This window comes from Thunnus maccoyii, chromosome 20 (genome assembly GCF_910596095.1).
Source record: "Thunnus maccoyii chromosome 20, fThuMac1.1, whole genome shotgun sequence".
NCBI lineage: Eukaryota > Metazoa > Chordata > Actinopteri > Scombriformes > Scombridae > Thunnus > Thunnus maccoyii.
In genome coordinates this window covers 15,543,131-15,567,733 of record NC_056552.1, presented here as the reverse complement: position 1 = coordinate 15,567,733, position 24,603 = coordinate 15,543,131, and the positions used below count along the sequence as shown (strand labels likewise).

Here is a 24,603-nt window from a genome sequence, read left to right as displayed (position 1 = left end):
GATATGCCTACAGCTTGGTGAAACTAAAATTGGAACTGAAAGGGATACGATTCAAAATCGTGGAAAACATCCAGGAAGAAACACAGGAGGCTCTGGAAACAAAAGATGACAACAGGAAATGTTTCCAGGAATGGGAGAAGTGTAGTGCATCTCAAGGAGTGTACTTGGAAGGGGAGTAGAAAGGTACTACTGAAAAATTTATAATGAATTTGTAGGTCTCCCCTTCGTGTAACTCTCAGCAGGAAAGTGAAGAAGCGAATTTCCTCAAACTGTTCAACTATTCCTTTAAATGTTTGATGTATTATTTGTTAAACTAGCCCTGTGTGAGTGTGAGGACTGATAAGTTATTCCCTCACCAACACAGCACAGATTGAAAAAGCTCAGCATCCCCTCCGCAAGCTGTCATTAAATTCTCAGGATATTTTTAAGCCAGCTGGAAGAAGCACAGCTAAATCTCTATTCACATTTGCTTTCCACCCACCACCCACAGCTTGGAGAGCGTATGTTCCCACACGCTCTTAGACACAACAAAGCATCTGGGAAAAATCTCCTGCCAAAGGGCAAAGATGTGATCACGCATCCAAAACGAAACAAAGTGCATGATGCATTACTGTGGATGTGTGAGAGACGTACAGCGGATGTAAAGAAGCAGGGAAAAAACCTGAGTTTGACGCGTGACAGGTAAGAGGAAAGCAGGTTGGAGTGTACTGAAGTGAGACAAGCATGGTGGCATACCTATCTGTGTGTGTGTGTGTGTGTGCCATGTCCCCAATTGGGGAAAAGCTGATTTTTGGGTTAGTGGTTAAGATTAGGGTTATGGTTAGGGTTAGGATACATCTCCAGGAAATGGATGTAAGTCTATGTATGGTCCCCAAAAGTGACCATGATCTGATATGTGGATATTTGTGTGTGTGTGTGTGTGTGTGTGTGTGTGTGTGTGTGTGTGATGGAGGGTTGTTGTATGATTTACTCACTCCAGAAACAATCTCAAAGCAAGAACCAGCACTCAGGAGAACTCTGAGTGAAGAAGGGGAGGGATTTTAAAGCACATTTGTCCAGTTTCTGTCAGAATGCATCATTCAACACAGGGACCTTCCTGCCCTCTCTGGCACAGACACAAACACACGCACAGTGATACACACAGTATTGCTTTTCTTTCATCAGTGAGTAATGAAACTCCAGAGGACCTCCATGACACTAACAATAGCACCCAACTCTGTTTTCCTTAGTCCTCTGTCTCCTCCGTGATACAGTACGCCCATAACGTTAGATCATGTCACTGCCTTTCAATCCATTTTGAAGGCTGTCAATACAGACACAGTTATCATTATCTTGATGAATGAGTAACATATTTCACAATGACTTCCACTTGTGTGAAAGCCACCCTCATCTATCACTATTACCTTATGCGGTGTTAACTCAAGCCATCTATCACTCATGAGTGGCGACGATAGGTGATTCATGGGGTCAATATGAGCTAACGGCCAGTTAAGACCACACACAGGTATTAAGGTGGAGAGGGAGACTGGTGCTTGGTAGGTCATGTGAAAATTGTTCTGAAATGAGGCCGGGGAAATGTCAATCCATTAGTCTTAGCTGGGTATTGTGTATTCATTATTTAATTTAATTTTAATGTGTACAATTGTGTGCTAGTATTGATGTCATTTGCTATGATAATTAATTAAGAATAATTTGTTTTTCATTCAGGTAATGTCTATTTTATTTATAGGGGATGTGTCATGCACATTTCCAGGTCTATATTTATATTCTGGGGCTCTCCTGGAACATCTTTGCATGATTTACAGTTCAAATAACTCCTTATTTATCTTAAACTGACTCTTTATGAAGCCGCTCAGTTCAGCCTCTGTCTGAAACAGGCTTTTTAGCTCCTGTATCTTTAAGGCCTCCCTCCAGATGAGCCCACTCTGTTCTGATTGGTCAGCTCCTGGAAGCTGCTCCTCCGCTGACTTCCGGCGGTTCAGGAGGCTACTAACAGTAGTAGTAGGATTAGACATCTTTTTGTTGTTCTTTACTCAAAGTGGAAACTTCTCAAATACATCCACACATGTTCGAGCCCAAATCTGATCCAAAATATGCGAGCGGACAACACAAACAACACATGGAATAACCTTAGCAACAACCTTAGCGACAAGAGCTACAGAACAGATGGCCATTTGTGGGCATGCACGGACAATCTGACGTCATCACAAAGTGATACCAAGTTCAGACTTCAGAACACCAAGTTCGGAATTGCATACTTGGTAATTCGGACTTCGCAAGTTCGACTCAGGAGTACAAACTTCCGAGGACGGGAGGATGCAGTATGATCATTCTGCAATTGGAAGAGCAGCATACTTGCTGACAGCAGAAGCTGTACATGACTGTACTGTGACAAAATAATCTCAACTCAAAACCCCACTACTTTCTCTCTCACAGAAAAATGACCTCATTGACAGAGAGATGCAGTAAATTATGTTATTCGGTCTGTAATGTAGCTATAATAAAAATCCAAACTGTTATGTAGCTTAATGAAATAAAACAAAATTTAATATAGACTAATGTGTTCGTTTTAATACATTTATATTTATTGAAATGTGGTGATATCTGTACATATAGAACCCCACAGTCAGTAGTGTTGTTCTGTCCAGTAGAAATATGAAGCTTCACTTTACATTCAGACAAACTAATGTGGCAGCTGCAATTATTGGATTTCATCTGTGAGACCAACATTTATCTTCCAAAAGGAATTATGTCATATATCAAAATGCTATGGAGACATTAGAGCCAGGAATTATTTGATATTTTTTTTACAATAGTCCATAGCTGTGTATATTACAAAGAGGGAAAGTACCAAAACTGGGGGGAAAATGTATCACATACAGTATATAAAATCATAATAAGTGGATTGCCTGCTAACACCTGCTGTGTACCAGTGGGCTGCTGCCAGAGAACAACTACTCTGCACTCACGGTTTCTCAAATGTCTATGAAAACCAGGCGATGCAGTGACAACGCCAACCTTCACCACAATGACTGTCATTCCTCTGCGTCATTTCGAGCTTTTCCAGCTTTTCCAAAACAAAAATAGAACACCCAGTTATAGCATCTCTGTACAGAGGCGCTGGTACTGCATGTACAGTGAGCTTCTGCATCAATTAATTTTGTACTGCAGAGACTCAGATTTACAGTGAGTATTTTACAGACAGTATCACTAGAAAGCAAATAGGTCAAATGCTTTTATCAGCTGTCAGTCAGTCAGTCAGTCAGTCAGGGACATTTGCGGTATAATAACAGAAAATCACAAAAAGCATGTTATGCCCCCTTTTAATCAAATACACCACCACACAGAAATACCAAGGCTTTCAGTCAGTAGTTTGGTGTCATCCTTACGTTTTAACGTAGGGGTCGGAGTAGCCATTTACATCCATGGCTGCCAGGTGAGCGCATCTTTTGACGCCCACACACAGCCCACCACGAGCCCTCTCCTTGCTCTCGCCCTTCACATTACCATCACCAGCCGGGGGAAGGTACTGCAGGCAGAGCAGCAAACGGCCTCTCTCCTCTAGACTTCTCTGCTGCTCAGTCTCCCACTAAAGAAGAGGGAGAGAGAGATCAGAAATCAGGAAAAAGGTGTAGCCACAAGATTAGTAACTTAAGGTCCAGAGTTAAAGGATATAATAATAATATAATATAATAATATAATAGTATAATAATAGTAGTATAATAAAAGATATAATGGAAATGATGCATCAAAGAATCATGAGCTACTGATACAACAGGCAACAATAATATTCAAGTTGTTCTTTAAAGCTGCTGTAATCAATATTTTTATATTGCCAATAGATTACATAACTTTATGTAATGTAAATGGGTCACTACTAGTGATGAACTCACACAGAATTATCACCCAAATCTCTCCTCTCCTCAGCTTCACAGAGCTTTTAGCATCTTTCAGCTCTTTGTTTTGGTTTTCCGTGAGCAATTTTACTGTTTTTATTCACTCTCACCACTCTCATCATCTTGTTTTCAGTTGCAGCAGGAAGTTTTTTTCTGCCTAAAAGCTCTGACAACCCACTGTATGCCCAGCACCAAACTGCAGTCAGACAAAATTAGCGACTAGCTGGTGAACATAGTGGAGTATTTAGAAACCAATGAGCCAGATATTTCCCTCAGGAGTTGTATGCTAATGCTGTTCTGTCTGCTTGATGTGTAAATAAACCACTGTTTGCTAACATGGTTCCCATATCAATTTTAAACAGGGATTATTATAGCCTGTTGCGCTGCCCCTAAGTGGTCAAAAAATCAATAAATGCAGGTTTAATCCTGCATTGAAAATAGACCATTGCAATGCAGTATGGATTATAAAGTGAGCTAGTGTAACTTCAGTGTGGGATAACGCTAAATGCTAAAACACAGTGTAACAGTAGGGCTGCAACTAACGATTATTTCCATTATTGATTAATTTGTCAATTATTTTCTCATCTGGTCTATAAAATGTAAGACAATTGTGAAATGTCGATCACTGTTTCCCAAAGCCCAAGGTCATGTCCTTATCTCCATCAACGGTCCACAACCCAGAGATATTCAATTTACTGTCATAGAACAATAAAGAAACCCTAAAATATTCTCATTTAGGAAGCTGAACCAGAGAATTTTTGTATTTTTTTCTTTAAAATGATCAGTCGATTATCAAAATCGATTGTCTAATTGTTGCAGCTCTATGTAAGAGTAGTAACAGAGTTCCGTATGGGCTTAAAACTGAGACTGCTCCTGGCCTTTATCTGTGTCTTTAAAGTCCAACCCAACTGATACTGCAAGATTTGAGACCTGAATCCAACCTGAGGCTATATTTTTGCTTTATTAGATTATTTACTGATAGTAATTGTGTATCTAGTTGCAACACAGGACATGTTGGAGACATACGATTGGCACAGTCAAATTTCTTAATGTATTATATTGAATTATATATGAAAATTATATTGAAAAATATAATTTATATAAATATACAAAATAAAAATAAGTAATTATATTGAAAAAACCCAATCCAATCCCAAAGCTTTATGCAAGGAACAGCCCAAACCTGACCTGAAACCCAGTACCTTTTTGGGACATGTTGGTTTGATCAAGACAGTGAAATGATTCAGTCATGTCCATTATACATCAAAGTCTAAATATCAGCTAGCATTAGCCATCATAATCTACTGGTCATACCAAACCAAATAAGGCTGTAGCAACCAACTCCTTGAGTTTATTGAATCAAGCAAAGGTGTCTTTTGTTGCTTATGAATTGAGCTTTTAAGCTGTAAAAGGAAGAATGTGTGATTTTTTTTTTCCATAAAAAATGTACACTGTGTCCTTCACTGTGGTATAGTTAAACTCTCCTAAAGAGCTTAGTGACTTTCATCTAACATTTGAGCTCATCTGCCACAGCTCAGAGACAAACCCGACCATCCCTGCTGCATTGAAAACAAGTAATAAACAGGAGTGAAATCGGATCCGATGGCAAAGACCTGTCTTCGACAAACTGAGGCATCCGCCTTTAAGTCACATTAATGCCGCTGTGTCGCTCCTGGCTTGAGTATTTCCCAGAGACAACATCAAACTGTTATCAAAGCATTTGACAACAAGCAGATAAACAGAGTAGATTCAAAGTGACAGATGAAAGAAATAGAGGAGGCAGCAGTAGAGGGTGAAGAAGGGGAAGACGATGTTCTCACAGGACCGTGACTCACCCTCATGGCCAACAGCACCAATAGGCCTACATGTATGGTATTTATAGGAAAGACGCATGTTTGCTATTTTAGGGTTTTCATCACTGAAGGTACATATTTTTTTCAAGTTATCAGAAACTGGAAAATTCTCCGCTTTAGTACCTGTAATGTAATTCTCACGTAAAATGGATACCATCACTCCACAACTATATTCTTCAACAAATGTCTCTCCTCTCCTTTATATCTCTCCATCTCTCATTAAGTCTTATCTTCAGGCGAGGGGTGGACACAGGCAAGGCGATCAATACGCCACGCTCCCACCCTCTCCGTCCCTAATTGTCTCAACAGCTTGCCCCCCTTTCTTTTTTTCCTAATTCTCTCTTTCCTCTCTTTCCCCTCTCCCCCTGTCTCTGTTTTTGTTTGGGAATCGTCATTGCTGCCAACAGCCAGTTCACCATCTGCCGTGAATGACTAAGAGTCTTTAAAACTCGCAATTAAATAGGATCATTTGCACCAGGTATCTGGTAATAAAACAGCTCAGACCTTCACAGATCGATAGAGAGCAACTCATTAGGAAGGTGGGAATAAAATAGGCATCAATTTGTAGCCAGCCACAGCTACAAACATACACGCTGACAGACGAATGGGAAACAGATACATTTGTGGGTGGGTTTGCAAGGTGAGAAAAGATGGAGAGCAAGCAAGATGACGCATTAAACAACCATGAATATGGTGAGAATCACAGAGACAGCTGTTTTACTCCAGTTATCTTAATGAAGCTACTACACCAGCTCTTTACTTTCACCTCAGTCATATATGTGATGAGAGGATTGGCTCTAAAATCATCTCTGTGTCTAAACATTGAGAAGCTGTAGCAGGTGTAAGGTTGGATTGTAAGTTAGAGGACCATACCAGTGTATTGCCTGCCTGCTGCAACTATCCGTTCCTTAAAATTATGTATATCTTACATTTTTTATTAAATTGCTCTCCAGTTTTGGATATTTGCACGTATTTGCTGGTACTTTCACATACCGGGTAACCACAGATTTACATTTATTTCAACATAATACAAAACCAAACTCAATTATACAGTTTAATTGATTTTAAATGTTCTGCACTGCATTGCCTCATTATGGAGCCCAGAAGGGGCCACAGAGAAAACAAACCAAAGTCATGCTCTTAATTTAAAAATTTGTGCTCTCGATTTATCTATTTTGCCTGTTCCCTTCTTGTTTAGGGCACCAAACACATTCAGTCAGCCAGAGGTTTGAAGAAAGCGATGAATAAGACGTTTTCCCTGTAACTTCAGTTACTTCTTGATGTGCGATGAATGAAGAGTGGGTAAATCCACTCCCAGGCTCCATACCTCACAACACAACTGTGAGTATTTTTTGTAAACATTCAGCATTTCTTTGCAAAAACTTGAAGTCTAACTAAAAGTGTTGAATGCATTTCCTTCCTCATGAAACATTTACAAAGACGATTTTTAAAAATGTTTTCAATCCTACATTGTTAACATTCATGTTTACTGGTCAGCAGATTTCTTCTTCTTCACTGCCTTTGTTGGTACATTTCTATACTGCATTTTATCACCACCAACAGAATAGCACAAAACCATCAGCAGGACTGTGTACAGCATCGCCAACATGCCCTTGTGTGTCCTCATGCAAACAAAATGAGAACTCTCTTGTGAAAACATTTTGCTGCAGTGCAAATAGTGAAAAAAAATTCCACAGGATACCGTTAATGCAGGATTGATTATGACTCATGTTTCAGATGTCTGCTCATTGATTGTCCTATCATACGGATAAGAATGGAAGTTGATGGATGCCACAGTAGCAAAAATACATTCAAATACCTACAACACAGCAGAATTTACAAAATGATATATGTAATGATACGGCCCACATCTCAACCTTTAGGTCTTGGGAAAATCAGACGTAAAAGTAAACGAAAAGGAAGTGAAATTAGATTATCTTTTAAAATTAAAATGATTTTTATTATCATTTGCTTGATTATTTGATTAACTGTTTATGAATGTTTGTAAAATGTCAGAAAATAGTGCAAAATACTTTTGTTTTCTTGAGCCTAAGGTTCACCAAAATAGAGAAAATAAGCAGATCTTAACTCACATTTGAGAAGATGAAACCAGTGAATGTTTGGCATTTTTGACAAATGACTTAAATGAGTAATCAATTATCAAAACTGTTGTTGATTAAGTCTGCTAATTAATCAATTCATGTATTTGTTTTGACACAATTTACAGTAGATGTAAACCTGCTGCGATGATGATTCATAAATCACACACAAGTCCTTGAAGACAGTTGAAAGATGGACATAAAGAAGGAGGGTAATGACCAAACAGATAGAGGAGTCATGGTGGTCACCTCTCTCAGGTAGCAGGAGATTCCTCTCAGTGCTGTGCTCATTGCAGTCGGTGAAGGCAGCTGGAAGCAGAGAGGGCAGAAAGAAGAGAAAGAGACACATAATAAGAGAGGAGGTGACCGACAGAAAAGCTGTACAAGCAGGATAAAGGATGAGGAGAAAGGGATAGATGTACTGTGGAGCCGAGGGTGAAGCCACTTTGAAAATTACAGGCCTGACACAGCAACTGGTTCACAGGATGACAGAGGAGGTTTAGCGTTTGATCGCGGAGTGGCCACCGGCCCCTGGGGTCCAATCTAATACCAACAACAACCTTTCCAACTTATAAAGAACAAAAACCCAGCACGCACATGCCCCCGCTCTCCACCACTTTTATTTTTTAATCCATTTGTTTCTCATCTCTCTCTCGCTTGCTCTCTCTGTCTATTGACGCTCCACTGGACCCCCCTCGCTTTCTTTTGTCCCTTTATTCTTCCAATCTCTATGTACCCTTTTCCCATGTGTGACCTGGCTGACATTTAGCCTGCACAAAAAGCTATTTGTGGGCTGTAAGAATGGCGATGATACTTTGTCGTCTGTTTACTTAATATTTATATTTCTGAGGCAAAAATCGTCTGAAATAGAACACAAAGCAAGTATTACTGGCTGATATTGGCTTAATTCAAACTACACTACCTGGCCAAATGTATGTGGACTCCCCTGTTCTTTCTTTCTAATAAAGGGAAACCTTAATGTTACAGCATACAATAATATTTTATACAATAGTGGGCTCCCAACAGTTTGGGGAATACCCGTTCCTGTTTTAACATGACAATACCCACAAAGCAAGGTAAATAAAGAAATGTTTTTTGAGTTTGACCAGCCTGCACAGAGCCCTGAACCCCATCACACACCTGTTGGATGAATTTGAACACCGACTGCAAGCCAGGCCTTATCGGCTAACATCAGTGTCCAACCTCTTGTGGCTGAATGGGAACAAATGGCTGCAGCCAGGTGCCAAATTTTTTTGGAAAAGCTTGTCAGAAGAGTGGATGCTCTTGTAGCAACTTGTTAGTGCTCATTGTTTTGGAATAATTACAGATGGATGTAATGTTTGGGTGTCCACATATTTAATTGGGCTGTTCTTTTGGCCATGTAAAGTATCTGCAAAGGGATTTTTATATGAACTAGACCATGATTTTTCTAAATTCAGTGATATTGCTTTCTAATAAAGCACCCTTTATAAAAAGTTGTAACTACTAGCTCTATTAATGGGTGATACATAATTTACTAAAGCTTTATGAATCAGTGTAACAGCATCAATAGAAATGCATTTTGGGTTGCCAGGTTGTGGAAAATGAACATCCAGAAAAGGGCTGCAGAGGATCTTGACCAAAATCCATTTATTAAAAAAGGTACTAAGCCTTTATTGATGATTACCAATTAATTATAACAGCATTATCCCTAAATAGAAAGACAAGAGATTTTTCATAACCGGCAACCCAAGTTTTGTTTTAATTAATGGCATACTGTTGTTATTTCAACCCAATCGCCAGAACAAAACGTTGGCATTGAACGTTTCTGCAAACCACAGAAACATTGAATATATACGTTTTAACACGTGTGATATGTAGCATATCAACATTTCTACAAACGTAGCATATTAACATTTCTACCCGTTGCATAATGATGTTTTATGGTGTGACAACGCTGTGGTTAAGGTCTGATTAGGTTTAGGCACAAAGACTACTTGGTTAGGGTTAGGGAAAGATCATGGTTTGGGTTAAAATAAAATAAAAAATAAAATAAAAACGGCTGATGTCTCACTCAAAACACCAGCTTTTGTCGGTTGAAACGGGAGCGGGCATTGGTTTCGAGGTGGTCTCAATGTACTCTGCTGATTTCCAACTACCTGCCAAGAAATTTCCTAACCATCCACCGACCCCTCCTCCTCCTAATAGGAAAGTCAGCTCATATAGATCGCATGTGAAATACACCACTTTAGAAATGTTGAGATGATACGTTTTGTTGAAATTTTGATATGATACGTATTGTTTAGATGTTAATATGCTACGTATTGTAGAAATGTTGATATGCTACATATTACATGTGTTGAAACGTAGATATTCAACGTTTCTGTGGTTTGCAGAAACGTACAATGCCAATGCTCTATTCGGGCGACAAGGCTGGTTATTTATATATTCTCTAATATCTATTTTAGTGTATTTATTAATCATTTATAACTAATACTTAATTACAACCTCATCAAGGGTCCTGCCTCAGAAAGTTCTACCAAATCTACATTTTTTTAAGCATTTGTTTGTATTTACTATTATTTATAATAGTTATATTTCCTTTGAAGTTTACTTTTCAACATCTACTGTTATCTGTCAGTTTATTGTTAAACTATAAAATGTGCTGCCTTAGAATATGTCTTTGTTACAATAAACATATGGTATCCTTGCTTTAAATGTTTATGATTATGTGTTTATGTAGCAGAAAAAACAGCCAGTTTATTCGCTGTTTACCCTAGAATATCTCTAATCTCAAATAACTGTGTATCTTGTGAATTTGCACTTGATTGCTCATCCTCAACGACCAGGTGTGTGTCTCAGTGAACTGAATTTGAATTGCAAGAACTGAATTTGAGTTGTGAGGACTGAATGTTGAATAATGTATAGAGAGTTGAATTTTCAGTGAGGATCAAAATACAGTTTCAGAGCAACTGAATAAAATGTCATGATATTACATTCAGTTTTAAGTTTATTGGAATTCAGTTCCAAACTAAATTCTATTTTAAAATATGCTATTCAGATTCAGGTTTTCAATGTAGTTATTCAAGTTAAACAGTACAAATTCAAGTTATATGATTCAAATTCAGCTTTTTGATGCAATTATTCAAGTTGAGCAATTCAAATTCAAATATAAATGATTCAAATTCAGTCTCTAGTGACACATATTTCTGCCTATACATTTGTCCAGCAGCTTAAGGAAGCATTTGTTCAACAATTTCTCTTTTTAAACAATGCTGCAGACACGGCGCAGACACTTTGGCCTTTTATATATTATGAGACCCAGGTGTTTGGTCATCAGAGCAGGGGATTGGTATGTCTACTAAATATTGACATTTTAACGCCTCCCTGTTGGTGCGTAAATAATTTCCTGCTTTTTCTCTTCACCTCATTCCAACACCCTTGCCACCCCCACATACACATACACAAACATCTTTTCCTGCTTTAAAAGATGAAGCTGTGAGTCACAGAGGAAGCAATAATAAATTGAACATTACTGTGCCATCCATTCGTTTATCTCTCTCATACACATTTTCCTTTCTTCTGCCTTTTACTCTTTCTTTCTTATCCTTCCTCATATTTTTTCTACCCTCCCCTTCCTCTGTTTTCTCCTCACAGGTGGTGGATGCTCCAGACAGATGTTGAAGTGTTTGGTCTGGTCAGGCTTCACACGGCGCAGGGCCACCCGCGACTCCCCAATGAACTCATTATGTGTCAGCTTGTCTTCGTCGCACACGGACACCCTGGGGGGGGCAGAAGAAGGGGAGTACATTTAATTTGTACCACACTTTTCATTCATAGTGAAACAGCTAAATTGTTAATAACATAGAACACATAACATTATGGGCCCTATCTTACGCCCGGCACAGAGCGGCGCTAAGCGCAGCGCAAGTCTCTTTGCTATTTTAAGTCCGACGCAGTTGTCATTTTCCTGTCCAGCGCCCACGTTATTAAAATAGCAATGACACTTGCGCCCATCAGTGCGCCCATGGGCGTGTTGGTCTAAAAGTAAGGTGTGGTCAGGCGCATTGTTGGCGCATTGCTATCTTGAGGCAGCAGAGAGCGATTGCGCTATTGACCAACAAAAACCTGGTCTAAAGTCAATGGCGCAGTGTTTCACTGTTATTTTAAGGGCACATTATCAAGATAGTAATATGCACCTATACAGGCGGGTGCACAACATACACTCTGCTTGTTACACACACAGGATGCGCAGCAGTGCACAAACATGCAAAAGGTAACAAATAAAAGGATTAAAATGTGAAAGATTATTATTGTGCATATTAACATATTTTAAAAAATACATGTCACAATGCTTAGTCATAATATTTATCAGAATTAACTAATCGCAGTAACAATGGATTCAATTGTTTGATTATTTGACCAAATCGTGGCAATACACGTAGGTATTTAAACAAGCGGACAACAACGGATCGAACACAGATCGACTTTCCTGCAGCGTCAATACATGATGACATGAGGAAATAAATGAGGTGAAAACAATGATTAAACTAAAGAAGGGAATAAATCTGGACAGCTTCCAGCTGCTGCCAGCAGCCGGATCAGAACCTTAGAGAGCTGATCAAGTCCTGATAACTATGTTGATGATTCTTTACATGATTAAAATTAATGATTTAATTTGTGAACAATATTTAACAAATATTCTTTAACATTTTTGAGAGTACAGTGATCAGGTTTCCATACTTTCAGCAATTAAAATCCCGCTGATTTGACCTGACACTCCATGACTGAACAAAACTATTTTAAAGAAACCAAAGCTGTAATTTAAAAAAATAAACCTTTTCAAAAACCAAACGAAGATAAATTTGCAACAAATTAATGAACAGGATCTTAAACTGGTGGTCTGTGGCTGTGGGGCCAGTGTGCTCATTATGGATCGTGCGCTTTCCCTTTCCCACGAGCAGATCCGTTGCCTCTGCAGAGAAGCGCTCTTTCTTACTATTTGGCAAATATGCCGTCATAATAGCAATCTGCCAAGGTGCAAGTGCACCTGGCTCTTAAAGGGAATGGGAGATGACACTGTGATTGGTTTATTGCATGTTATGCCGAAAACACACCCATGATTAATTAGGAGAATATGGACAACCCCTTTGAACCATGCGTCTGGCGCATCGAACATTTTTCTGGCGTTAAAATAGTAAAAGTGGATTTGGACACACCCTAAATGCAATTGCGCCGTGCGCTTCAGACCATGCGCTTTAGATCGTTAAAATAGGGCCCTAAGAGTTAAAAAGCCTTCCTCAATACAAATGTTTTTTAAAAGAGACTAGGGTCTGTGCTGCCCTCAGGTAGTTAGGAAGGCTCTTCCACAAGCGTGGACGATCCCCCATGGTGGTGAGCTTGGTAATGGGGGCCCAGAGGAGCAGGCTGCTGCAGGCAGGCTGGAGGTTTGTGGTATGACCGGTTACTGTAAGTAGGGAGGCACGTGTCCATTGATGGATTTGTATGTGAGTAGCAGGACTTTGTAGTTAATCTTGAAGGAGACAGGGATATCATATGGTTGTGTTTTCGCATACTCATCAGGATTCTGGCAGCGATGCTCTGAATGTTCTGGATCTTGTGGATGCTCCTGGGATCCCTGTGAAGAGCGCATTGCAGTAGTCCGGGTCTTGAGGAGATAAAGGTATGGTAAGTTTCAGGTGTGTGCCTATAAGGAGAGTTTGTAGTGTCCTTGGTCAACATAGTATTTGTGTACTACAGCTAACCCTAATAATATGTTTGTGCTACATAATAAAGTATGTGTGTACTACAGCAGAACAAGTGATGATTCATGTGAAATATAATGAGTAAACACCAGGTGTTTTGGCCAACGTTGTAGGAGTAGTGGGTAAAAGTGCCAGAAAAGGCGTTTGATGTCTGGGGAAAAACAAACAAGGGTAGATAACATGTTGCAAGTGTGAGCTTTATGAAGAAAAAACAGCAAGAAGAGGATGACATGTTTACCAGCATGGACACTATGTGGGTGTGAGGTGAAATAGAGGTAATGTAACTTGTAACAATGATTCATTAAAAACCAGTGTATGTGATAGTTAATCATTGATGTGTTATTAGAGATCAACACATGTAACTGTTAATCAATAAAGGCCTTTAGGCTTCTTTTATTTTGACTGTAGAAACTGATTCAGAAATAATAGTGGAAGAAAAAGGCAATACTGGGTTATTGCCATATGCCTATCCAATGAAGTCATTATTGGTAAATTGTCAAATTCATTGTAAAACGGGAAATAACTGTGGAAAGTCCCTTGAATTTGGAAAATGGGAGGAACCCTGGAGAATAGCTCCACACTGGGAGGTACTCTCCAGGGTGTATAAGATCATGGTTTCTCATTCAGTTTTGGGTGTCTGCTTCATGAACCAGCCTCAGGTTTACTTATTTCTTTGTAAATACACAGTAAATCAAATGTTGCATCAAACTCTGCGTGACTAAGTGTTTTTCTTCAGTTCTGAAGCATTTTCTGCAATTTTTAAATTGTTTGACCATTTTTTAGACAGAATAATGTTGTGAAGGATCTGAAGATTTTCTTTTCAGTTTTGCTACTGTTTAACTGGAAGAGATTTGTGCTCATCCAGTCCTCTATCTCCTCAAGACAGGTGCTGAGATGTGACGTGGCTGCAGGAGGGCTTGGGGCAGTTTTGATGTACAGCTGAGTATCATCAGCATAGCAATGAAAAGACATCCCATGCCTGCTGATGACCAGGGGGAGCATGTAGAGGGTAAACAGGATGGGGCCGAGAACCGATCCTTGCAGAACACCACAGGTGACAGAGAATGATCTAGACCTGCATCCTCCCAGTGAGACATACCCAGTCCTATGGGAAAAGTAGGACTGAAAACACTTAAGTGCAGAGTCTGACAGTCTAATGGTGTTGAAGCTCTCTAAGAGGGTAATGTGATCCACAGTGTCAGATGTAACACTCAGGTCAAGGAGAATCAGGAGAGAAGGGGACCCTGCATCAGCTGCCATCAGCAGGTCATTCACAACCCTGAGCAGAAATGTTTCAGTGCTCTGTGCTGAATGAAAACCTGACTGAAATGTGGCTGTGCCTGACACCCGTATAATGGGGTAGAGATAGCGAGCTCCCAGACGGAGTGTTGAGGACAGGAGGAAGCAGAGAGGAAGAGCTGGACATCGTGTTGTTGACCTTGGCTCTGAAAAAGTCAATGAAGCTGTTACATCACTCTTTTGGAGTCTCAGTTGGGGAGGATGATTGAAGCTTCAGGAGATGATTTATGATGAAAAGACATGCTTTGGCTTGCCAGGATTGTTATTAATTTGGTTGGAATAGAACTGTGACGAGCATCTTTAAGGGACTTTGAGTAAGTCCTTTGATGTTCACGGAAGGCCAGTTTATGGACAGCAAGCCCAGAGCGTCTAAATCCTTCCAGGACACATCCAGCTGTTTTTATTTTCTGCAGGTCATGAGTAAACCAGGGAGCAGAGCGTGAAAAATTGGCCTCATGCGTCTTGAGAGATAGAAAAAGAAAAAGATGGGGAGAGAGAGGGGAACACATGAATAAAAATAAAAGAAACTGATTAATGAGGCAGAGAAAGAAGACATACAATTTAGACAGAGGAAGTGTGCTTTGTGAGGGAGTGAGGGTGGAGTTAGTCAAACAGCAGTGCATATTATGACTCATCTAATTATTCCTAATGTTGTGGTAACATTATAATGAGGGAAGGAAATTGTTGACATAAACCTGACCTGAATTAAAGAGCACACAGACAGAAAATCACCGACGTATAAATCTAGCATCTGTATACGCGCATTGTACAAGTAATTACCATTTTCCTTCCCTTGGGAATTTAGATACTGTGAAAGTGCATAATGTAAGGTTAAGTCAATCCATAATTATGGACCTATCAAACTTTTATACCTGCCATAACGTCACATGAAATGCATAAGTGGGTGGGAGTGGGAGAGAGGAGGGAAGCTGGGTATGTGAAATCAAAAGCCACCGAGCGAGGGATGGAGTGACGTGGGTGAGAAGGAGAGATAAAAACAGAAAAATTTATTTAAATCTGTGTGTGCATGTGTGCATGTGCATGTGTATCTGTGTGTGTGTGTGTGAATCAGAATGCTACAGGCTAACTGAAAGCCAGCATGAGTGCCTTTTTCTTTGCTTTATGTAAATGTGATTGAAAGACATGCAAGTGACAAGAAGAAAATTAAGGAAGCAATATTTGAAGAAAATGTGCTGCCTCTTGGTTTTATTTGACTCCAAACTAAATTCATAAACCAGAGGAATGAAACGTCGCAGTCACCTGCTGCCTTCAGTTTCCAGTAATAAAACGCAGTATTGAAGAAATGTGGAAGGTGGAATGGGCCAGTTGCCTGGGGACACCAGATATGTGTTGACATCCCCAGAGGTAATTTCTAGTCTAGTAGCTTATTAGCCAAAAGGAGACCTGAACCCTTCAGAATCGAATAGCAGCCCGAGGAGGATGGAAATGCTGGGGCACAAAAAGAGGAGAGCAGAGGAGAATATACAGAGAGAGAAGAAGTCAGTCGGTGCAGAGAGGCAATAGATGGTGTGATATATAGTATTAGTAAAAGACGGCTGTGATCAAAAGGGCTTGAAGATGGAGTGGTGAGTCAGAGTACGATAGGTCAAAGAGTCAAGTGTGGAGTAGAATTGTTGTGTGAGAAGAATGTAAGTTACATATATACACATTTTACTGTTACCATGACAGCTCATATTTCCTGCTCCTCCAAAAAGATATTATAATGTCCACACAGCTGAAGAGTCTTAAATAAATAATATACATAAATAAATACCATAATTACATCTTTTGTATTGGCTCTTATGGAAGCCCCTTACCGCCAAGAATAAAAAAAAGAGATGAAGCGTTAAAATTCAAAACATTCAAAATTATGGGATACTAAGAACAAAAATATGAGATGCAAAGTCAAAATTATGCTTTCAAAATTCCAATGATAATTAGAGCTATAACTAAATGATTATTTTGATTATTGATTAATCCGCCCATTATTTTCTTGGTTAATTGACTAATCATTTTGTTTCTGGAATCTTAAACAGACATCTTCAGATATCCTGTTTTGTCTGATTAACAGTCAAAAATCCAAAGATACTCAGTTTACTATCATGTATGATACTGAGAAGCTTCAAATTCTCACATTTGAGAAGCTGCAACCACTGAATATTTGGTATATTTGCTTAAAAAGTGACTAAAATGATTATTTGATTATAGATTGATAGTTGCCACTATTTTTCACTTTTTTTCTCTCATTGCGTAAATGGGCTTCCATAGACTCTGGGCCTTATTGTGCAAAAGCCAACAAGCATTGTGAAATAAATAAAAATAAATGTAAAAAAGAACATTAATTAAAAGTTTGTAAACTGTGAAGGCAATAAAAATACACTGTTATGAATTATATTCCCTGAAATTTACTTCTAAAGTTGGTCATTTTTGTGTCCTTGTGTTTATAACCCTCGGAGAACAAGCCTGAGTTTGCTGCCTGCTGCTGCGGGATTTAAACATGTAGGTGTAGCTGCAGTCTTTCAAGTTAAGTAAAAAATAAGAGTTCTGCCCTTTTTTTTTCAACATGTGGCTTATCGTGGTTGAATGGAGCTGCTGTCGGTGGGGAAATCAGAAACTCTCCTTTCTCTGTGATGGATTTCTTTCTGTATTACTGTTGAAATTCAGTTGAGTTCAGTTAAATTCTTTGTGACAAACACCAAATCACGACTGTTGAGATATTTTCTACTGTTTATCCTTGTAGATACACTGAGGGGAGCCTAGCATTTGACCATTACTTGTCTTTTCTTCACCATTACTTGTTAAAATGTATGTAAATTCTGTTCCTGATTAAAATATCTTTGATGACACATCAGTTCACTGCAGTAAACGATGTCAACATGTTTACATGTTTCCATAGGTTAAACTTCCTGTCTTCTGATCTGCTGAGGTAACACAGTGCCATAGGCCGATGTTAGGTCAGTTTCTCTAATTTCCCCTGAGAGATCAACCGTCGATCCTATTTAAATCCCACTCCCACGTGGGCAGTGGCAAAGTTTTAGTCACAGACAGAGACAATTCACGGCTTTTGTCACCTCTGGAGGGGGTCAATGAAATTAAAACACCCCACGGTGCTTAGTCTGACCTCAATCTGTCACTGCAAGTTGGAAAGAGAGGCAGGGATACAGACGGTAAGAAAGACAAAGAGAAGGAGATGGTTCAGAATGCGCGAGGGGAGATCTTCTCTGAGCCTAGTGGACAGGAGAGATGTTGGGACGAAAGTGAGGTGACAGCGGAGGATCAAAGGATCAGTGAAGATAGAGGGAGAGAGGAAACACATTGAAACAGAGACAGGATAAAGACCTATGAAGAGAGAGCAAAAGATTGTGATTGAGATACGCGATAAGCAATCCTTTGTAAGCAAGAGTCAGCTTCCTGATGGGTGAAAGAGAATAGAGAGGCAGGAAGGGAAGAGGACAGAAATAGCAAGAAAGCTTTTACAGCAAACACTTACCGGAGTGTTTTGCGGTACATGTCTTCCTCAGTGATTCCACAGTAGGTGAGTGTCTCATTCCACACAGGGTTCAGAGTGTTGCGAACAGTCTTGGTTTTCAGTTTATTGGCCTGTACATCACACCAGAGACGAGAGGGAAAACAATAATGCTAAGCTTTTGCTCAGAGCTGCAAACAACCTCAGCAGGAAAACAATTCTTACCGGCTACAAGGTCAGTTTGTTTTGTTGCAGATTTTCTGGTCTGCACTTGAATTTTCATAATGTAACTTTACATTATACCAAGAGTAAACTGTGCATTCAAATAATGTCCTGGGTAAGAGGTTACTGGGAGTCTTTTTCAATTGATGCAGGGACTAAATGATGTTCTGATGTTTAAAATTATGTTCTGATAATAAAATCACACCTTGCAGGCTCCTGGCAGCAGGTGCAGCTTGACATAGGGATCAGCCAAACCGTTGAAATCCATCGGTTTCAGACCCTTATAGAGACAGAGAGGGAAGATATAAGGGAGGAATGTGCAATGAGTGGTGGAGGACGTTGTGCAACACCAATAATGAATTGTTAAACAACTACCAGACTGAGAGGTGAAGGGTTCATTTACAAATTGAGAGGAGGATGGGAGTTTTAATTTGACACATAGTTCCAGTTCACCAGAGTACTGAAGCCTATTAGCCTGTTTTAAAATAATGTAAAAATTAAGGATGAAAATCTTCTGCAACACACTAATGGGACGATGGAATAAATTTACAGAGAATCTGTTCATTTTCATATCAGTAATTTCTGTCTCTTAAATCAGTCAAACATAAAAGCTGATCAGCTGTATTTCTGCTTTCTGAATTGTAGAGTTACAGATTGAATATCTAGAGAGAAGTACCTTCAGATGGGAGTCACTGAATAATTTTCATGTAAAGTCTGCCAGCCATTACTAACAGTTGCCCAACATGAATGATAAATACTTCATTTTGATTTTGTTAGCCTGACTCTTGATGTGCAAGTCCCTTTGAACCATGACAACAGAAGGTTTTTATTCTGAATTAAAGTGATTGCTCCCATTACTAAGCCTTTCAGTTGCAATAATGGTCTAAATTAACAAGACTAAGAGACTACAGCCATGCTAGCGGCTCTGTGAGGATGTGCGAGTATTTAGACCAAAAAGCAGCCCTGCATTAAAACAACACAATGGGCTGCATTGGTGGGGGTGTGCTGAGACATGAAATGCAATAAAAAGTCCAGTTTGAGTAACAGATCTGTGAATTTATAAGGCTCATCGGGTGCCATAACACTGCATAGAGGGTTATATAATACTCAGAGACAAGATTGTACAACTCTGATGAGTTATCATGGCGGCAATAATTAAATTTTTGTTGCTAAGATCATAACGTAAAAAGTAGACATACTGCATTCACGTTACAAAGTAATCTACCAGAAATGTGTGTTTACATGCGTCGGCACCCAGCTGTATCACTGGACTGGCCTCATTCAGATGAATGAGGGGATTTTGTTTCCTGAATGCAGCCTTAGCCATAATGACTCCCATGTTCACTGTCTTAGGTGGGCTTGTTAGCATCCTAACATTTGCCACTAAACACTTAACAGAATGTACAGATGATGCTGTATTGGTACAAAGTATTGGAGTCAAATTTTGACCTGCTGGTGGTGCTAGAGCAAAAGTCAGGGGATCACAAAATTAAATAGGTGTCATCCTCTGGGGACCATGAATGGCTGAACCAGGTTTCATGGCAATCCATCCAATTGTTTCTGAGATATTTAAAGTGGTGGGCCGACTGATCGATCAGCTGACACTGCCATCCTTATAGAACCCAGCCGCTAGCATGGCTAAAAAAAACCCAAAAAAAACAGGCATTGTTTTTGAACAGCTTTTTTGTGTCACTGATTGAAACACAAACATATGACTGACATACAGGTAAATGAAAACTTGTTTCTACTTGTGGAGTTTTCAGAGGACAGCATTTACCTTTGCTCTCAGGACTGTGCAGTGTAAGGAGCTGGTGGCTTTCTCGTACAGTAGGTCAAACTCTAATGTCCCCAAGGAGGCTGGAAGCAGTTAATAAAAAGTAAAACACAAAACGTGTGTGCCAGTTACTTTGCTAATTGCTTTTGTTCTGATGACTTTATTACCTGGAGTAAAGCTGGAGAATCATGGCAGGGAAATTTTAAGATTATCTAAGTATATTACTATCAGTAAAAATCTTACTAGCCTTGCATCAGTGTAAACACTCAAAAAGATACTCACAAAAACCACATTTTGTTAGTTTAACAACAATTTGTAGTTATTTGTTTGAAAAATGTATATATACATATATGATATATTCTCTGATTGGAATATTTCTGAATAAATATCATTAAATAAATCATTCTCTGTAGTTAAGATGACCCTCTGCAATGCTCAAGGACCCCTGGTGGTCCCTGAACCCCAGTTTGACAGCTCTGATGTGGAAGGTCAAAAGTTGATTGCTGGGAGGGAGAGGACACACTGAGGATGGTGGTGTTATGTGTTCATGATGCAGCATACACAACAGAGTTATGTTGCTGACACAGTAGTGATCACTAGTCATCAAGCTTACATAGAAGTCCCTGACCTGAACTCTGTCTCTAATCATCTTGGCACAGTATGCTTGTCAAACACTGGAGACAGTGTGTATTGGACTTTAATTAGAGCAATAGTTGATGTCTGGCTAACAAACTTACTAACTACCATAGTAACCTACAGTTATTTCCAAAGGAAAAGGGCATATGATCAGCTAACTACATGATTTTGGGGTCACACATTGCTTTACTTGTTCAAGACTGGAACATCCATTATGTGGGTGCCAAGATGCTAGTAAATGAGAGTTTAGAGTAACATTAATGATAGCAGCTCTATCCTTCTCTTTATTTGGATTGGGAAAGTTTACACTTTCACAACTCCGGCAAAACGTACGTAAGATAGTGTTACGTTGGCCAAACTCATTGGTTATTACTCATTCTCAAAACTTTTCTCTTGTAAAAGTGAAGTACACTATTTGAAAATGCAAACAATAAAGCATCTAGCTACTTGCGTTGCTCTTACAGGTATGTTTTCGATAGTTGTAGCTCACACTGCTGCTCTCCTACATGGATCATCATCCAGTAAGAATGCTAACTTTTTGCCTGGAACGTGTAGCATTAGGTTTAGCCTCAATCTTAATTATATCATGTATGTAACTATAAAGTGCATATTTAAGACCCTTCTTACATAGTTCTAATTTTAAAATGAATCAGCTGGCGTTCAAGTTCTTCAACATGATTAGAAATGTTTTAAAAAGTTGTCATTTCACCCATTTCAGTCCACGGTCATCAGCTAGAAATGAGAAGCTGCATTTGTTTACTTCTGCGTGAAATCAAAGTCTCATTTTTTAAAAACTACTAACATTTTCAAATGCTAAATCTGACATTTCATTGTAAACTGTATATGTGCTGTGTGATAATAAAATACTGTAGCTACGTTAAAGGTAGTTGGGCTTAGTGAATGGTCAGTGTTGATTTGTTTTTAAAGTATTTTATCCCAAATCCACATCAATGTTGACTTAATTTATAATTTCGCTCAAGCAGCTCCGGTGAAACCAAGTCATCACTTTCAGGTGACTCACTGTTATCATCGCTGTCACAGCTGTCGATCTCGATGGAGGTGTCCATGCTGCTCATGGCTGACAGTGAACCCCCTCCGCCCGCCGCCCCTGGTAACAGCGGTGACAACAGGCCGCTGCTTCCTCCACCTCCTCCTCCACCTCCAGTGGCCCCTCCACCTTGGCTTGTGCTGCCGGGGCTGAGTGTGGTGGGAGCCCCCGGCTGATTGGGCGAGAGCGGCTCTGAGAAGGAGGAAGTGGGTGAGAGGCGGGGGAAGTAGGCAGAGATTTGACGGATGGGGCGGATGGGGCCCGGACAGACGTCGATGGCCATGTGCTCCTGGATGGAGATGCCTAGACGCTTTCCTTTTCGCACAGTCATGGGGCTGAAGGTAAAGACACAGAAAGGGAACGAGTGAGGAATAGTTAGATTTTTAGAAATCTATGACTTTTCAGCGATACAACAACAGAATTTTCAGAATGCATTCAGCCAAAGGAAGAGTGAGAACACTGATCTACAGATATGAGCTGTTGTTCTCAATTTCTCTTCTATATTACCAAGCGAAACAAGGTGAGCTTAAGGTGTTCAGTGATAGATAGGATCTTTTCCTGTGTCTGGCCATCTCTGAGATATCGTCACACATAATAAGGAGTTTCACGTTTGCTACATAGATGAGAAGAAGGACTTGTGATAGGAAGCTTTTATCTCAAACTGCTCTCACACTGAAAACTCCTTCATCATAATTAGAACTCCTTTTTTTTTTTAGAAGAAAGGCATTACTAATAAGATGACAAAATGCAGCAGAGAGGTTGCGCACAAATTTGCATTTCAATTGAATACATCTGAATGAACGCAAACCTATTAGGGGGGATAAAGGATGATGTACAATAGGGGTCTCCACCGAATCCCAATCATTCTTGATGAAATTGTAGAGTGTGTAAGCAGCCCAGGCACGCATGTTATCTAAAGTACTTAACAATCCTCCATAGGCAGACAGGTAATTATGGGATGAAGTCTTTACAGGGTGGAACACTCTCCAGTACACTTGCATGAAGAGTCCTGATGATTATATAAAGTTGTGGTAGCAGGGAGTGGAGTGACCACAAGGCTGATGTGTCTGGCCTCTTCCCAAAATAAAAAAGAGGGGGTTGGAATACAAATATATATATATATATATAAAACTCACAGCTTGTTTTCTAAAGACAGTTGGCCTTGAGGGGGCGTTATGTCCTCAATACTGAACAAACCCCCAACCCCACCCCCGCTGGACTTCCTACTGCTCTCTCTGTATTAATCGTTTGAAACTGAGAAGATAAATTATGCACTGTAAATATTGTTTTTTGCACCTGTTCTGTGTTTTTTGTAAATGGCTGAGTTGAAGGTCTGTGAAGTTTAGAGATGGCAAAATGAAAAGGGGCAACACAACTCAGAAAGGTAGGTTTTAATGTAGTTGCAGGTCTTAGATCATGCTCTCTTCTAATGACTGTAGTAACCTTATGCGCTGCGTTTGTTCCATTTCCAGTTTTGTCTCCTAACTTCCAGTTGCTATCGCTGATATAGGAAATACAGGTCAACAGTCATGGCCCTCGTTGGTACACACGGCTTACAATACATTTCCCAAGGCTGGGAATACACGTCAACATCACTGAGGAGGTCACGTGACCTGACACCACCATATCCACCACAGATATCAGATTAAAAAGATGATCTTTGGAGCAAAGTTATGTTCAGATTATAACTAATTCAAGTAGCAACAGTGTTGCAGATGTTGCTTGATGTTTCTATGATGAAAAATTAAGCTCTGATTATTTATTTATGGTTTATTTGATAAAGACAGACACGGCGTACATGGACAATCTGAGAATGATGCAAGTATCATAGTGTTTATAATGGATGCGAATTTGCAACACCCATTCCTAGAAGGTCTTTTGTGAAAATAAGTAATTAAAACAGTGAGGTAAAGAAAAAATGTACACTGAGAACAACAAGATACAATAAAGCACAAGGTAATGTTTAATTTAGCAGCATGATGATGCAGGTTATTTAGTTATTAACAATATTTGCATATAACCAGATAATTTTTGCTTTGTTGGTCTGGAAACTGAGTTATCAATATGAATTAAAACACACCAAAATATATAATGTATATTTAACAAAACAATCATTTAAAATAATGAGCTTGTTACACATTAAGAAGTCCATAACCGTGCAGTGTTATAGAGTAATTAACCAGATGAATCTCCACTTTGTACTCTGTGTTTTGGATGAAGAAATATTCCATTGGCATGTGTTTTGAACAGCCACACTAACATTATACTAAAATACTAACATTTTCTGACCAGTCGACATCTAAATCAACACCACAATGTAAATTGCAGATGATGTTTGTCAGATAGTTGTAGAACAAAATCTCTCATTTTCTTCAAGCTCTGTCAGTCCTTCACACTGTATTTGCTTTTGTGAAACCAGTGAGATATTTTCTAAAACGTCCGAGCATTTTCTTGTTGCTTGAAATGCATATGGTTCGTCAAAACTACAGCTGTTCCAGATTTCCTGCTGAAATGTGCTGGTGTGGTCAAGACCATTAAACAGATTAATTTCAGACCCTTCAGTCAC

At 39.4% G+C, this 24,603-nt stretch overlaps 1 protein-coding gene across 3 annotated transcripts in view; it reads right to left on the bottom strand.

Annotated features, from left to right (window-relative positions):
- Positions 1 to 24,603, bottom strand: part of LOC121886400 (double C2-like domain-containing protein alpha) — a 56,870-nt gene that overhangs the window by 5,289 nt on the left and 26,978 nt on the right. For 2 of the 3 annotated variants that reach the window (XM_042396328.1, XM_042396327.1), the window contains exons 2-8: positions 22,011 to 22,372; positions 20,357 to 20,436; positions 18,785 to 18,859; positions 18,382 to 18,491; positions 11,483 to 11,609; positions 8,098 to 8,157; positions 3,390 to 3,589 (exon numbers count right to left, since the gene is read on the bottom strand). In XM_042396328.1, coding sequence (XP_042252262.1) covers positions 3,390 to 3,589; positions 8,098 to 8,157; positions 11,483 to 11,609; positions 18,382 to 18,491; positions 18,785 to 18,859; positions 20,357 to 20,436; positions 22,011 to 22,368 — 1,010 coding nt within the window. In that variant the 5' untranslated portion in view covers positions 22,369 to 22,372. The remainder of the gene's footprint in view (positions 1 to 3,389; positions 3,590 to 8,097; positions 8,158 to 11,482; positions 11,610 to 18,381; positions 18,492 to 18,784; positions 18,860 to 20,356; positions 20,437 to 22,010; positions 22,373 to 24,603) is intronic. The other variant, XM_042396329.1, reaches the window with a different exon arrangement.